The 16342-nt window shown below is 54.6% G+C and overlaps 1 protein-coding gene across 1 annotated transcript; it reads left to right on the top strand.

Moving 5' to 3' along the window:
* The first annotated feature begins 4163 nt into the window (after positions 1 to 4163).
* Skor1 (SKI family transcriptional corepressor 1) lies at positions 4164 to 12329 on the top strand. Its single transcript, XM_051197714.1, has 9 exons — positions 4164 to 4270; positions 4499 to 6704; positions 7667 to 7763; positions 8724 to 8834; positions 9270 to 9341; positions 10544 to 10618; positions 10841 to 10915; positions 11422 to 11487; positions 11970 to 12329. The coding sequence occupies exons 1-9, from the start codon at positions 4164 to 4166 to the stop codon at positions 12062 to 12064; spliced, it is 2904 nt and encodes a 967-aa protein (XP_051053671.1). The 3' UTR covers positions 12065 to 12329.
* The last annotated feature ends 4013 nt before the right edge of the window (positions 12330 to 16342 follow it).

The following is a 16342-nucleotide window of genomic DNA, read 5'->3' as shown; positions in this document are numbered from 1 at the left end:
CACCACCCTGGGGGCGCCGGACTTCTCGATCCGATCGTTTTCACACCATACCGAATTCTGAGGTTGCTTTTAAAAAATCATTAGGATTCTAGGAATAATTACCGAGTGGGATTGTAATTATGGGATGGGGGAGCCTGGGCTGAGGGAGGAGAGATGAGCAGGGGTAGGAGTGCTGAGGGTAGCCTCTAGTACTAGGACAGGAAACAGGTCGTTTGCCTCCGAAAGAAGGCGGGGAGGATGAAAGTGCAGAGTTGGAGTGGGGCAGAGACAGCACCTGCGAAAGGGGCAGAAAGGGATAGCCAGAAAAAAGGGCCCGAACAGGCTCCAGGCTGAAGGAAGTGAGAGGCGGGGAGAAAGCAAAAGAGAAATAGAAACTGATGGAGGGGAAAGAGAGACATCCATTTAGAAGAAACTTGCTTGGGAGGCTTCAGAGAACAGGCTGGGCACCTGATCCAGGCCTGGCACCTCCTCTCTCCGAGGGCTTGAGCTATCTAATTGTACTCCAGAGTCCTTTTGTGGGGTCTCCTGGAGCCAGAGAGAAAACAGGAAAGGAGCAAGTGAGAAGTGGAAGAGAACCGGAGTGAACCCATGGGAGCTGAAACACAGGAGAAAAGAGGACCCATAACCCAGAGCCAGAAGGAAAAACAAGAGGGCGGGGGCGAGGGCGACCCCGAGCCGCTACCCGCGGAAGATTTATGGAGCCGCTCAGGTTCCAAGGACAGGCTGCACTCGCCACTGCTGCCACCGCCAGTAGCCGCTGTGGCCGCTGCGCCCCCTGCCCCGGCAGCCCACCGCGCCCCGGGCCATCCTTGCCATTATTAACTTCTGTTTGATTAGGGTAATTGTTCAAAGTTGGGTTGGACAGTATGATTAATTACAGTTTAATTAACGTGTCCATTAAGAACACGCAATGCCACGGGGGCAGGAAGAGGAGGTGAAAATGGCTGAGAGCCCCCCGAAAATAGGCGAAGGGTGTGCTACTAGTAACTCATAGATTAAGATGAAGAGAGACCTGATATAAGGAAATAAATGTGAGAGAGAGAGAGAGAGAGAGAGAGAGAGAGAGAGAGAGAGAGAGGAGAGGAGAGGGAAGGGGAGAGGAGAGGAGAGGAGAGGAGAGGAGAGGAGAGGAGAGGAGAGGAGAGGAGAGGAGAGGAGAGGAGAGGAGAGGAGAGGAGAGGAGAGAAACTGAGCGCTTTGGGGTATAAGAAAGTACCAAGGGGTGGTGTCCCGTGTGTCCAGAAAATGGACTTCTCACCACTAGGAAACAGCAACTACGACCCTGTAGTTGACCTCATGCCTCCCCCCAATTATGACTAAGCTCGTGCTTTAGGCCTGTTAGAGATGACGGGAGATACTGGAGTTGGGGCACAAACCCAGTTCCCCAGTCCCCTGCCCAGTGAAGAAGGAAGGAGGGTGACTTTCTGTACAGTGCATTCTAGCCTGCTCCCACTGGCCCCTTCCCGGCTGCGCTCCCCAGTGCTCAGTGCCCTAGCCCATTCTTGCCCGCCACTCCCAGTCTCCAGGGCCACTCACAGAGGCACCGTCCCTTCAGCGGGAGAGTAATGTGACCCTCCCCACTCCCTTTTCTTTTGAGTCAACCCCAACTCCGTCACTCTGCCCCGGCCTGCCCCACTAGGGATCCTTTGCTGGCAAGGGCAAGCTTCGGACCCTCAGCACTTGATTCGGGGGAGAGGGGGGTGGCGAACTTTCGGGTTCCCCGGCCCTTCCTCCCTTTCAACCTCTCTGGCTTGCCTCGGGCCGCAGGTGCGAGCCGCGGGGCCGCAGGTGGGCGGCCGCTTACCTGGGGCGCACAGGCCCTGGGGCTGCCGAGAGGCGGCGGGCGCACCCGGGGAGGGCGCGAGTAACTGCGAGGGGTGGTGGGTGTGGCGCTCCGGCTCGCAGCTGTCAGGCGCTCCAGCCGTGCGCCGGCCTCGCCACTCCCGCCAGTGACCGCGACCGTACCCGCTGCCGCGCCATGAGCTCAAGGCTTCGGCCTCTTTTTCGGGCCAGTCCCCGGCCTCGGGGGCATCGGTTTCAGGCACCCGGCTCCGCTCCGGGGACCCTGGCGCCCCACGCCTGTTGAGAGCGGGAGGGGCCGCGGGTGGCAGCGCGGGGAGCCGGGTTGCGCGGCTGTGCGCGCGCGCGGGGAGGGGCCGCGCCGTCACCCGGAGAGCCCGGCGGATCCCCGACTCCCGCCCGCTGCTCCGCCCGCCGCGCACCTCCGCTCGCCGCTCGCCGGCTTCGGCCGCCCCACGGTGAGTACCCACGATCGCGAGCCCGCAACCCCGGCGCCGGCCGCCCCAGCGCTTCTTTCGTTGACTTCTCCTTTAGACTCGGTGGCTGTTGTTATCTATTCTACTAAACGACTCCACAGTCCCACTGCCGCCGCTGCCCGTCTCCCGCCTCCTTACCCTCGCCAGGCTCGCTCCTCAAGCCCCGGGAGCCGGCCAGGGGTTGCCCCAAGCCGCCCCGACCGCTGCTTCTTGTGGCTAAGTGCGGCCCTTCGCGGACGCTTTCTCCTTTGGCCCTCGAAATGCTGTTTCGTTCCTAGGGCTCCCCACTTCTCCGCATTCCAAGGCCGGAAGCCCTCTGGGCAAACCCCTTGGGGACTCAGGTGGACGCTCCTGGCTCAGGGTGTCCTCTTCAGTGTAAGCGGGCCGGTACATTTGCCCAGAAAACCAAGAAGCCATCGTCATTTCCCAGAGCTGCACGCTCCCCCAACCACCTCCGCAGCCTGGGATGCCTGGCTTGCCTTGTTGACCCCTCAGCCAAGGAGTTAGAACAGTGGTTTGTTTGCCTCCTAAATGTTAGCGGGGACTTCAGTGTGAAGAGAGGATCAACTTGCTTCAGCTTGACTGGAAGAGATGAAACAGATAATAGATAAATTGCTTGATACTTGAACAAGATACAAGATAGATGGGCGAAAGAGGAGTGAGCTGGCAGCGACAGACAGCTCAGGGACAGATAAGATCGACATAAGGAGAATCTAAGCAAACAGAGAGGAAGGGAGAGAGACCTACAGAGTAAAGATTTCAGGTTCTTCGCTGAAGGCTTCAGAATTCGAAGCCCTTACCTGGTTGAAGCTGCCCTCCACCCCACCCCCGAAATGATTTGCCTTTCCAGCCGAGTTCAGGGGAGGGAGACCTAGGGATTGGAATGGGCTACAAGAGCACTTGCAGCCTTGTATTGGGTTGGAGCTCTGAGTATATGAAGTGGGGTGACTAGGCGACCTAGAAGGCCCTAAATATTAATTTCTGGGTCCTCCACCAGGCTAGTCAGTGGGCACAGCTTCCTCTCTGCCTCCTCCATAGACCAAAGCGGGAGACCACCAGCAACTTTTTATGCCTGGAGTTTTACAGTGGCTTCCAAGAGTGGCCAAGATTCTTTCTAGCCCATCTGAGCTGGGATATCAGGGCATGAAGAATACTCCAAGAGTGGGAACCCCCACAAAAGAGGCAGTCCAGAGTCTGGGTGTTTGACCTAAGGATATTAGGCATATGTGAAAGAGAATGGCTCAGGGAAGACTGTTTTCAAAAGCTAAGAAATTACTCCGGAGGAACCTCTGGGAGAACCTCTCTGTCCCAAACGCTGACCCAGACAGAAGCCAGCTTTGTTTGGAATGCAGCTAAAATGCAGAAAATGTGTTTAAAAACTGTGTGATCCTGGCCCAACTAATGGCTGGCAAGAAAGCGTTTTATAAATCCAGCTGGACACTTTCTGCTCAAGGAACACGGGGCGCAAGGCGTCAAAGGAGAAGTCCAGATTTGTGCAAGACGGTACTGTCGTTCCCAGAAGCCGGTCATCTTGAAGCTGGGTGCAGTGGGGGCCACCCGAGGTTGCGGTGCAGGTGACAAGCTTTGGAAAGGGTAGGGGTCAGCACCGCGAACAGCGGTGGCCTCCTCTTCTTCAACCTCCATCCCTCCTCCTTCTCTCTGCCCTCATCACTAAATCCCCCAGTTTGGTGACGGACAGTGACTGCCCCTCCCTCGCCTCCACCTCTCCCCTCACTGCCCCCGCCCTTACGCGTGCATGCGCGACTGAGCAGAGGGGCCCCGCTGGTCCCCGAAGTCCGGGCTTCAGGACCCTGTCCGACAGGGAAGGCTGCGAGGTGGCTGAAAGCAAGAGAACCTGCGTGCTGGCCGGAAAGCCTGGATTTGGCTATGGCATTGCTGTGTGGCCTTGGGCAAGTCACTCTCCGTCTCTGGGTCTCACTTCCTTCCCAATCTGAAAACAAGATTGGGTTCCTGGCAGCCCAGGCTTTCCTGAGGTTTCGATTTTCCCTTTTCCTCCCTTAGCCCCCCGGGTGCTTTTGTTTCTGCTTAGGCACGGGTCTGAATAACAAAAGGGGCCAGTCCAGGGGACGAATGAGCTTGGACTCCCCACTGCCAAGTAACCCCCTCGCACCCTCTACATGTTGCTCCCCGCTGGGCGGGCCTGAACCGAGGTAGCAGCGCTAAAAATGGCTCATCTGCTCTCTGCTCTCTCTATTTCGCAGGAGCGGCGGCATGGAGGCTCTCACCACTCAGCTGGGGCCGGGGCGCGAGGGCAGCTCCTCTCCCAACTCCAAGCAAGAATTGCAGCCCTATTCGGGATCCAGCGCTCTTAAACCCAACCAGGTGGGCGAGACGTCGCTGTACGGGGTGCCTATCGTGTCGCTGGTCATTGATGGGCAGGAGCGCCTGTGCCTAGCCCAGATCTCCAACACCCTGCTCAAAAACTACAGCTACAATGAGATCCACAACCGCCGCGTGGCCCTGGGCATCACGTGTGTGCAGTGCACGCCGGTGCAGCTGGAGATCCTGCGTCGGGCCGGGGCAATGCCCATCTCTTCTCGCCGTTGTGGCATGATCACGAAACGAGAGGCCGAACGCCTGTGCAAATCATTCCTGGGGGAGCACAAGCCACCCAAACTGCCTGAGAACTTTGCCTTTGACGTGGTGCACGAGTGCGCGTGGGGTTCTCGGGGAAGCTTCATTCCTGCCCGTTACAACAGCTCTCGGGCCAAGTGCATCAAGTGCGGTTACTGCAGCATGTATTTTTCACCCAACAAGTTCATCTTCCATTCGCACCGCACACCCGACGCCAAGTACACTCAGCCCGATGCTGCCAACTTCAATTCGTGGCGTCGGCACCTCAAACTCAGTGACAAGTCGGCCACCGACGAACTGAGCCACGCTTGGGAGGACGTCAAGGCTATGTTTAATGGCGGGACGCGCAAGCGGACCTTCTCGCTGCAAGGCGGCGGCGGCGGCGGCGGTTCTAATAGTGGGCCTGGTGGTGCAGGGAAGGGCGGTGCTGGTGGAGGTGGAGGTGGCGGTCCGGGATGCGGCGTAGAGATGGCACCAGGCCCACCGCCTCACAAAAGTCTGCGCTGCGGTGAAGACGAGGTGACTGGGCCTCCGGGGCCACCTCCACCGCATCCGCAGCGTGCACTAGGTCTGGCGGCGGCAGCTAGCGGCCCTGCGGGACCTGGAGGGTCTGGGGGCAGCGCGGGAGTTCGTAGCTACCCGGTGATTCCAGTGCCCAGCAAAGGCTTTGGCCTCTTGCAGAAGCTGCCCCCGCCTCTTTTCCCACATCCTTACGGTTTCCCCACAGCCTTCGGCCTGTGTCCCAAAAAGGACGACCCAGTGTTGGTCACCGGAGAACCCAAAGGCGGCCCTGGCACCGGGAACGGTGGGGGTGCCGGCACTGCCGCGGGTTCCGGTGGCCCGGGGGCTGGCCACTTGCCCCCGGGAGCCGGGCCGGGCCCCGGCGGCGGCACTATGTTTTGGGGACACCAACCTTCCGGCGCAGCCAAGGACGCAGCGGCGGTAGCTGCAGCAGCGGCCGCCGCCACTGTGTATCCGACGTTTCCCATGTTCTGGCCAGCTGCCGGGAGCCTCCCGGTGCCTCCTTACCCTGCCGCACAGAGCCAAGCCAAAGCCGTAGCGGCCGCGGTGGCTGCTGCTGCTGCGGCGGCGGCGGCAGCGGCTGGCGGTGGCGGCCCGGAGTCTTTGGACGGGGCCGAGACAGCCAAGGAGGGCAGCCTCAGTGCGGAGGAGCGCTGCCCGAGCGCTCTGTCCCGCGGGCCCCTGGATGAGGACGGCGCGGACGAAGCACTGCCTCAGACCTTGGGCCCCCTGCCCCCTCCGCCACCGCCACCCGCCCGCAAAGGCTCCTACGTGTCAGCCTTCCGACCCGTGGTCAAGGACGCGGAGAGCATCGCTAAACTCTACGGCAGCGCACGCGAGGCGTATGGCTCAGGGCCTGCTCGTGGGCCAGTGCCGGGCACGGGAACTGGAGGAGGCTATGTGAGCCCGGACTTTCTGAGCGAGGGCAGCTCCAGCTACCATTCTGCCTCGCCCGACGTGGACACCGCGGACGAACCTGAGGTGGACGTTGAGTCCAACCGCTTTCCCGATGAGGAAGGCGCCCAGGACGACACCGAGGCCAGGGCACCCAGCACGGGAGGTGGCCCAGACGGTGACCAGTCCGCAGGGCCACCATCTGTCACATCCTCAGGCGCAGAGGGTCCCACAGACTCTCCTGGTGGCGATAGCCCTCGCCCTCCCCGCCGCCTTGGGCCACCGCCCGCTGGCAGATCCGCATTCGGGGAACTGGTGGCCGATGACGTGGTGCGGAGAACTGAGAGGAGCCCACCAAGCGGCGGCTATGAGCTACGAGAGTCTTGCGGGCCCCTGGGAGGCCCCGCGGCTGCCAAGGTGAGCCTGGCTTCCCACGGGTGGCGCCTGCTCCCTTATTCATTCTGCCTGCGAACACTGCAGCCGCGGCCGGATGAGGGAAGTGGGACTTTGTTCTGCTCAGGCGTTGGAGCAGCAGGTCCCGGTAGCTCTTCAAAGCCCCAGCTTAGGGCGCGCTGTGGAAGTGGGCTCGCTGGGACCCCCGGGATGAGGGATTCGGAAAATCCGGGGGGCAGGCCTGAGAAACAGCGAGTGCATTTTGGTTTTGTTGATGGAGTGGTAGGAGCCTTGCAGAGACCGCTAGGCACCCAGAAAGAAAAACAAAAGAGGAAGAAAGAGCAGGAGAGAAAGGAACCCTAAGCCAGAGAAAGGCGCTTTGGAGGCCGCAGAGTGCCTGCATGTTTGAGGATGACACCCAAGGAACACCAGGAAAGTAGGCAGAGAAGAGGACAATCTCTTGCCAAGAGATCTCTAGAGTCCTCGCCGTCCTAACTAGCAGTTTTCTGAGCCTTTTGAAACTCAGGCCTAAGGAACTAACTACACAGCTCTTGGCTGGCAAGCTTAGTCTTTCAGGCTCCCTGATTGGCAGGAACGTGGCTGGAGAGTGAGTTGTGACTAGGCCAGAGAGGGTTGGCTGTTTTGAAATTAGATTCGCACACCTGTACATTTACGTCGAGTTTATTAAAACAAGAATTATTGACTTGTGAGAAAGGCATCGTTTATGCAGAGAACGACCTAGGGAGGGAAAGTAGCTAAAAAGGAGGAGCGCTGATCGAGGGGGTGACTTTGAACAGCCGATGGCTTGTGAGACTGGCTTTGGGTTTCAAGCAATTTGCTCGTGTGTATCAAAGATTATCCCAAATCAACCAAAGTGTGCCATGGCTGCTCTGCGTGCCCAGGCCTACAGAGCCCACTAGCCTCTGACACCCCATCCCCTGGACACTGTTGTCCTCCTAATCACCTGTCATTTTCGGCTGCCGCAGGTGTATGCGCCTGAGAGGGACGAACACGTGAAGAGTACAGCGGCGGCGGCGGCGCTGGGGCCCACGGCCTCGTACCTCTGCACCCCGGAGGCCCACGGTAATGCCTCCCGTGGCCTCCGTCCCTAATAATACAGGGAGTGCAGCCAGAACCCAGAGCCAAGTTGGGCCTTTCAAGGAAGGGAGGGGGCAAACGGACGGGGCGGGGCGGAAAGACAAGGAGAAAAAGAGGAAGAAATAAAAACAATAGATGAAAAGGGAAACTGCGAACTCCCCTTCTCTGTGTGAACAGCAATCACGACCCACCCTCCTGACTTCCACGTGTGCACACACTCCAGCACACCTTATCGGAGATGTAAACCTTTCTCAAACCTACGCCTGGCAGGCGTCTCCTTCAGGTCCTTTCATTTATCCAGAAACGCGCTCAGCCTCTGACTGCGTGGTGGCGAGGCCTTATCTGGGTGCAGGGTGAGGGCTACAGGCTGTGAGCTTGGGTACCCCAGAAGCTTGGCATAGCTGCGGCCCCAATCAAAGAGCAACCCTGCATTTGCATTTAGGACTAGGTTGTTAGCAGAGGAAGAGCAGGGCGGGGTGGTGGTGAGGGGAGGTGGGCAACAGAAATCCAAGCAGACCTTTGCCGCCTGGTGCGGGACAATGTCCCCCTAAACCATCAAAACCCGGAAGGTCACCCTTGGATTGCGATCTCCGCTGGAGTCGCGTGGACGATCCTGGCAGGCACGCACGCTCTCACAGTGCCCCAGTATCTGCGCGCGCAATGTAGGTCGCTTGTCCCTGGTGGTCTCAGCTGCTAGTCTTGATCTTTTCCTGGGGGCCAGAGGCTAGGGCGAGGGCGTGAAGCTGGGATGGAGCCGACCTTGTGTGTGTGTGTGGGGGGGGATGCGGGGCACAAGGCCTCAGGGCGCGCTCCTGGGCGCACAGCCGGGAACCAGAGGCAGCCACTACGTTTTTAATTAGGGATTGGGCGCCCCAACCGAGGCCGCTCTGTAGTATCCGGGTCACGGTTTCTTTGCCCCTCCTTGAAACGCAGCCTGCCTTTTAGAGCCAGATAAGGAAGACAATCACTCGACGACAGCTGACGACGTGGACACTAGAAAATCCTTATCAGACCAAAGGAGTGTCTCCCAGCCAAGCCCTGCAAATACAGAGCGAGGTGAGCCCCAACAGTCCTCGATCTCGCTCTCACCGGTGGCCTTGAGCTGAGATCTAACTTGTCAGGGTCACCACATGCTTGGAGGAAGGTTTTAATCGTGAGGAAATTGTACCATTGAACTGATAGCTAATGTTGTGGGGAAGGTGCAGGCCAGGTTTTAGGTCTAGTTTCTTCCTTATTGGCCTTGATGTTCTTCTGAGAAAGGGAGGAATCCCTACTAAAAGGAAAGGGAAGAGGGACCACCTCATTCACCTAGAATAGATCAAAGGGTGCTGCTTCCTGCCAGGGTTTATCTTCCTGAACCCACTTTCCTTCTCCCCCCAAATTAGTGTTTTGAAAGGTGGGAATGCAGCGGGTCTGGCAGAAGTCCTTAATTTGGCAGAGTTCCCAGGCTCTTCTGGACAGAACCCCCCCTTACCTGCCCTTGTATCCTAGGTGAAGATGGGCTCACCTTGGATGTCACAGGAACTCAACTGGTGGAGAAAGATATAGAAAACCTGGCCAGAGGTGAGGTTCAATCTGTGAAATGGAGCTATAAGATGCTTGAGGTAAATGGGTTCATTGAGGAGAGGAACTGCAGTGGGTGTGTGCCAAAGGCATAACTGTGGGAGAGTCAGTTTTCATTTCACCCAGTAGAAAAGATAACCCTCTGGATGCACAGGACAGAGGTTCACATGAGAGTAGGGTGTGTGGACCAAAGCCCAGGAAGTTTATTGAAGTTTGGATGCTCATGACCTGCCTTAAAGGGCCCAGTGAAAAGGAAGAATGAGCCTTGATTTTCAGAACTTCTAACTGGTGGGCAGTTTGAATCTCTCTAATCCCATGAAAAACAGAACTTTTCCTGAAGAACAAGATGGTGGACAGGTGTTTGTTTCAGGAATGTTTCAAAGGCTACTTTTCCCAACAGGATTAATGCATAACCCTTCATGCAACAATGTTGGAGCTCATTTGCTGATCAGTACACACCTCCTCTGGTTGCTGTCTTGTCTGACTGGGAGATAGCTTAAGGCACAGTAGGACAGTGGTTTTGAACTCTACTCTGGCCCTGCATCTTACATTCCTGTATTGCAGAGGAACCTTCCTTTGGGAGGACCTAGATACTAGTGGCCTCCTGTTGGGGGCAGCTTATCCTTCCACTCCCCCTGAACAGGCTTCTAGAGGAACTGAACTGGGCCTTGCCCACACAGACCAATGGAAGATCGTAGAAATTGGGTGTGGGATGTGTGGAAGCAGTAGTCCTCCACTCTTCTTAGTTGCAGATTTTGCAGGATATGCCACAGCTTCAAAGCCACCCCTTGGAACTGTAAACAAACTTTCTGTGTTTGTCTTTTTCTCTAGGAAGGCTATCCATGGATCTGATCAGATTCTCCCTGATTTGTCTTTAAAGGGGAGATTAGAAGTTTGAAATGGGGAATAGTGTTTTGTGTGTCATCTTCTGAGTTTGGGGAGTTAGAAGTAACTTAAAGCAGACCCAGGCTTCAACTATTTCCTGGAGCCATGGTCCAGAAATGCAAAATAGTTTCTAATTATTTTGAATTTGAATATCCTGGGACTATTCCCTAAGGCCCCTAGCTTCCATCAAAGTCTTGGAGTTCAGATGAAAAATGAAAGCCAAAGTGCTGAAGGCCTCTGTTCAGGTGTCAGGACTGTTGGCCCCTGCAGGTGCTCTGGATTTCCTTAGTCTCCCTTTATTCTGTCTCCCTTCACAGAAGAATTGCAGAAATTGCTTCTGGAGCAGATGGAGCTTCGAAAGAAGCTGGAACGGGAATTCCAGAGTCTCAAAGGTATGCCCTTCCCCACCCCACAACGCCACTTCCCAAACCTGCCCCAGGAACTGGGTGCAGACTGCAGCCACCACTTGCCCCCGGGGCAGAGGAGAACTCCAGTTTCCAGCTAGGTGAAGGACTGGATGGGGGTGGGAGTAGGGGTGAGGATGGGAGGGAGCGGGGAGTGGAGCTGGGAGAGGAGGCTGTGCTTAACAGCTCTCACTTAATCAATTTGCACAGATAATTTTCAGGATCAAATGAAGAGGGAATTGGCTTATCGGGAAGAAATGGTGCAACAGCTGCAAATTGTCAGAGGTAAGACGGGAGTCAGGTGAGCGCATGCACTGCCGTAACTGCCTCTCGTCTGGCAGGAGCCGCAATGTTGGCTCAGTCATTTGGATTTAAATTGAAGGTAATTTAACAATTATTTTTTTTATTTAATATCCTTTGTATAGTCTGATTAGCCTCAGAATGGCAAGCGAGCCCAGCAAACGGCTTGCAGGCATCATTACGTGGAGTGATTGAACTTCTTAGCGCGGCAATTTCCATGGTTTCTAAATTAAAAATCGAGGCGTAAAATTACCTGGAAAGTAATGCCTAAGTTTGCTTTAATTTTGGTTAGATCCGTCTGCCTTTAAGCGCCATCCCAGGCCATTTCCTCCCCCCCCCTTCCCCCATCCCCAGCCTGCAGTTTGAAGTGTTAGTGTCCTCTTCTCAGTTTCCGGAGTTAGTTCTGCCCAGGAGAGGTTGTGGCCCTGGCTGTGACCTGCACAGTCTGGTTGGAGGGTGGTCTCATACATAGCACTTTTATTGTCTTCCAGACACGCTGTGTAACGAACTGGACCAGGAGAGGAAGGCCCGCTATGCCATCCAGCAGAAATTAAAAGGTGTGAACCCAGAAACAAAGATGAATGAGTTTTGGGTGGGTGTTGTTGGTTGTACTGTTGGGTGGATGGATGGATGGATGGATGGATGGATGGATGGATGGATGGATGGGCAGGCTTGTAAGAAAGGAGGCCCAGGCCCACATGATCAGAGGGGAACTTGGAACTCAATGAAATGAGGGAAATTTTCTGTAACTGTGAGGTAGGAAGAAAGAACCCTGTGAGCTCTGAGCATCCAAAAATTTGCTTTAAACAATAAGACCTCTTTGTGCCTCAGTTTCCCCTTCTGTAAAATGAGGCTAATTGACCTTAGAAATGGTTCTGGTTGACGTTGACAAGGGTGTCACTCTTGCCCTCCTACCTCCTTTCTGCTCCACTAAGAATTTCTGTTATGGCGGGGGGGGGGGTGCGGGGGAACTGGTGGACTTCGAGCGCCAGTGAGGTAGGTGAGGTGGCCAACATGGTTGGTGCGACTCTCTCTCCAGAAGCTCACGACGCCCTCCACCACTTCTCCTGCAAGATGCTGACACCCCGGCACTGCACCGGCAACTGCTCCTTCAAGCCCCCGCTGTTGCCCTAGCGCCGGCTTGGCCGCGCCCACGCGCCCTCAAGCCATGCTGCTCTTTTCTGTAAATACCCGCTGCTGTGGCGGCCCAGAGCGAGGAACAAGCCATTAGGACCGGACCGTTGTAAATACAGCCGCCTGCCCGCTGGTCCCCATCCGGGCCCGGCTCGGTTTCCCACTGTAAATACTGCCTTGCCCCTCCTTTGAACTCCAAGGCACCAGACTTCAAGGGGTTAAACTGGACCCACCAGGGAAAGAAACGGGAGAGGGAAGACCGCTTTCACACACACCCCACTCCGGCCTGAGTAGGTCCTGAGACCCGGATTGTTAATACACTGTAGCATCTTCGCTGGCTGCAGCTGTGTGCTCCCCGTCCCATCCACTTCTGAAACTCTTGTTCCTAACGACAACGTGGCTATGTGCAATGGATATAAACGGACTGTGAGTCTCTTGGTTCAGTATTAGGTTCACTTTATTTATGCTGTAAGTTATTTTACTTCCCCGGCCCGTTTCCAGTCCTCATTTTGCATTCATTCCTCTTTGGATTTTGCTTTATGATTTTCGTTGTTGTGTAACATAACAGCACTTTAAAGGGCGACAACTGACTCACGAGATGGCGACCATCTTGAGCCAATTTGGGGAGACTGTATCCGTGACTTTTGTTTTTAATAAAAAGAAAAAAATATGTCACTCTTCGGGGCTGTAGAGTTGGGAGTGTGCCCAGGAGGTGGTGGAGGAAGGGGAGGGGCTGGTGAAAGATATTGCAACTCAAAAGCAAGTGCGGAGGAATGCTCAAGGTTAGAGTTGCTTCTCTCTGAAGAGACCAAATAGTGCTCGCGACTGACCCACAAGCCTCTGGGGCAGGTCCCTCCTCTGGGCATTGCTGGCGAAGAAGACTGCTGCCTGATCCCGTGGACAGTGGTCCTTTCTTTCCCAGGCTTTATTGGTACAGTGGGAAAGTTAACTTAGTCTCCTGTGTGTAAAGTCACCTGCGCAGGGTTGGAGTATACTCAAGCAAGAGAGCCTCCCAGGGCTACTAGGAATCCCAGGTTCAATTGCTTGCTGGTGCGGGCACCATAGACCTGACCGGGGTCAGGGTAAGGAGTGAAGGAGATAGAATGGATCTTGGTGGGACAGATATGGAGAGTTTGAAGTCTGCTGCACAGACAGATGCCCTGCCATGGGCCAGTCGCTATCCAGAAGGAGGGAGCTCTGTCCTCATTTTAATGACCTCTCCCTCCTAGCTCTACCAGATTTGTGCAACTGGAGGACCCCAATGAAGAAAATGAGGCATGCAAAGGTCAGGACGCTCCCTAGGCTATGTGTGGCCCAGAAGTGGCTGCTAGCCTCAGTTTCTGCAAGGCACCTGCTGGTTGGGACACAAAAAGTAAACTGCAGGGAACACACTCCTCCCCCAGGCAGTGTGGAGGGTAGAATGGAGAAAGTGGGTCCCCCTACGAATTTTCAGCCCAGACTGGATTTCATGCCCTCCTCTGGCTAGCAAAGGTCTTGCGTTGGGTCCTTTATTTTTTCCAGGGCATCATTTTCTAATCTCCGTTAAAAGGCATCCGTTTGTCTGTGCCCTGAGGCTCAAGGAAGCGCTTCAAGAAGGGAACCCATCTGCAAGCCTCCACCAGGACCGTCTCCAAGACCTTGCTCTCAGACTAGCACCCCAGACTAGCTCCAAGCACTCTCTGGGGGATCTAAGAGGCGAAGTTGTGTCCCAAAGTTCGCCGTTGGAGTGTTTTGGGCCATGAGCCTCAGCTACTCGCACCAGGGAGTTTCACTGGAGGCCTCTTGAGGTGCATGCTAGTAGCTAAGACACAGTCTGGGCAAGGGGATGAGACCAGTCCTATGATGGGGCTGCGAACCTTCAAGCCTGGGATGTGGTCAGGGCCAGTTCAGCAGAGGATGGGGTGGAAATGAAGTCAGTGAGGGCTGCGGGTAAACTGTGAGGTTTGCTATTCCCTCTCTGGGACCCTCCGGGGCCGGAAGAGTTCGCCTATGAATGAGATGAAGAGGGCATGCTTTGCTTACCAGCCCTTTCGTGTCTGGGCTGTACCCATCTTGAAAGTGAGATCTAGTAGGAAGTGACTTCTGTTCCCAGGGCTCCTCAGGGACAGAACCCCAGCATATGCAGGCTTGCAGGTATCTTGCCTAAAGGCACAGTGGGAAGCCACACAACCCTTTTCTGTAATGTGGGCAGAGCAGTTACCACCTAAGAGGAAGGTCCGTGGTTGCGCACCAACAAATGAGACTGGCACTGGCGAATATTCCTTTCTCACCTTTCCCTCCAAACTTCCCCAAAGCAGAGAAAAGTATACAGGGACCTGGGAACCTCGGATGGTACCGAGACTCTGAGGATTGGAAGTGTAGGTGGATCCGACCTAGAAAGTTACTTCGCGTAAAAAATAAAAAACAAACCACAAAAACAAAAACAGAAACCCTCCTGGGCTCCACATCAGTTGGAAATGGCTTGTTCTCCCCCAAAATGTTAATAACCAAACGATTGGTATGGATGTAATTATCAATAATTATACGAATTATTGCTGATTGCGGGCCTCGTAGCTACTTTAATTAGCTTACCAGATTCTAATTAAGTTAAATGAAACATTAATAGAGAAAATATGCTTTAAAAAACACCCAGGATTTTTAATGTCTATTTCTCGCCACAATGTTGCCACCTTGTGACAAACTGTAGGCATTACCAGTCAGCTCTCACAGCCCCGACTCGGTTACCTTTGCTCTAGAGGAGAAAGTGTTTGCAGAATTAAGGGATAGAATGCTTCACAGATTTTTTTCCCCCTCTGGTGTTTAGTTTGGCACCCCTGTTTCGAGTTCTCCACAAGACTCTGGAGATAGAATACAGGTAAACATGTAAACATACCCCTTCCACCTCCCCACCGCTTTAGCCAGAGGAATTCCATCCCTCCTTGTTTTCCTTGGTTGAAGGAGTCAGTTATCCAGGAGACTGCAAGTGCTGAGGTCACACCTTGTTCGTCCTTGCCACCTCCAATGTACACCGCAGGCACAGAAGTGCCCACATGGACGTCCACGTGAAAGAATAGTTCATCTAGGTGCTGGAAATGTGTGAGAAAAGGAATCCCCAGGTGCTTCTGGACAACAGCCACTGAGAAGCAATTATGCTCATTTACATAAGGTTAATTAAACGCAAGCTTGCTGCTCACAAAGAAGATCCTTCATCAATAGGATTAGTGTTGGGGTAGGGTGTCGAGTAATTTATTGTCAAAGAAAAACCTTCCTCCTGTCCCAACTGTGTCTCAAAGACACCAACCACCGTATTCCCAGCTACCCTGCCACACACTGTAACACTGTAACCTTGATCCCCTGCAACTCCCGCCAAGAGTCCAGATCACCAGCAGAAGCAAAAGTGCACTGCTCATGCTCTCCATGCTTCCATTCATTCTAAACAGCCTCACCTGCCCCTCCCAACCCAGAGGCCACAGTGCTGTGCTAAGAGCACAAATTTTGTAGCCATGTTCACTGTTTCCACTGCCTTTCTGTGCAATATGGGACCTGTTGTTGAAACCCTGTGTTTCTGCTTTATCCATAACAGTATTTCATACAACTAGTTTGTACATGTAGTAAGCTAACGCATGTAAAGCCTGGAGGGCAGTCCTGGAAAACTGGTGTATTTGTGTGTGACAAGGCCACTATGCACTCCAGAGAGAGCATTTTCCAGAGAGATCATTTTCCAGACTGTGGCCCTCCACTTCTCCAGGGCCCAGGAAAGGAGAACTTCAGGACTTTCTGGAGACACTTGAAAGCAGTCACAAAGACCCCTTGGAAAGATATCCTAAGGTACCAACATTGGTTGGCTACGGGTGGCCAATGGTATAATGGATTGGCTCAAGTTCTTCCAGCAAGTTAGAGCAGAGCCAGGAAAGGCAGCCAGGCCAGGACTTTAGATTTTTCTCTAAGGATTGCATGCCCCAACAGAGTGAGGGACATGTTGTGAGGAATGAGGGAATTCCTCATAGTAGTTGGGTTCCTATACCATTCCATTCCAGCATAAATGATCCTGTCAGTTCTTACTACAGGAGGGAGCGCCATACTAGTATCTGTAGTGTCTTTGATTGGCATCACTCTGGAGATAATTTAAAACTGTTGACCCAAAGAACAGAACATCTGATTCCAGCAGAATTGTCCTCCAGTAGAGGAAGGCTGAGAGCCGAGGTACAAGGACTCCCACGGATCTTGATTTGCCGCTGTGATCAGGAAAGGGTCTTGTCACCTCCCCAGGCGAAAACAGAAATAGTCACCGAGTGGACC

This window comes from Phodopus roborovskii, unplaced genomic scaffold (assembly GCF_943737965.1).
Source record: "Phodopus roborovskii unplaced genomic scaffold, PHOROB, whole genome shotgun sequence".
Taxonomy (NCBI): Eukaryota; Metazoa; Chordata; class Mammalia; order Rodentia; family Cricetidae; genus Phodopus; species Phodopus roborovskii.
Note: the sequence above shows the minus strand (reverse complement) of the source record. Positions and strands in the feature narration are given on the sequence as shown.

Bases quoted from the DNA above. Each gene is read 5' to 3' on its own strand.
- Skor1 (XM_051197714.1), top strand. From the start codon at position 4,164: ATGGCATTGCTGTGTGGCCTTGGGCAAGTCACTCTCCGTCTCTGGGTC. The intron at 6,705-7,666 runs GTGAGCCTGGCT...CGGCTGCCGCAG, and splicing joins GAGGCCCCGCGGCTGCCAAG to GTGTATGCGCCTGAGAGGGA. The intron at 8,835-9,269 runs GTGAGCCCCAAC...CTTGTATCCTAG, and splicing joins CCCTGCAAATACAGAGCGAG to GTGAAGATGGGCTCACCTTG.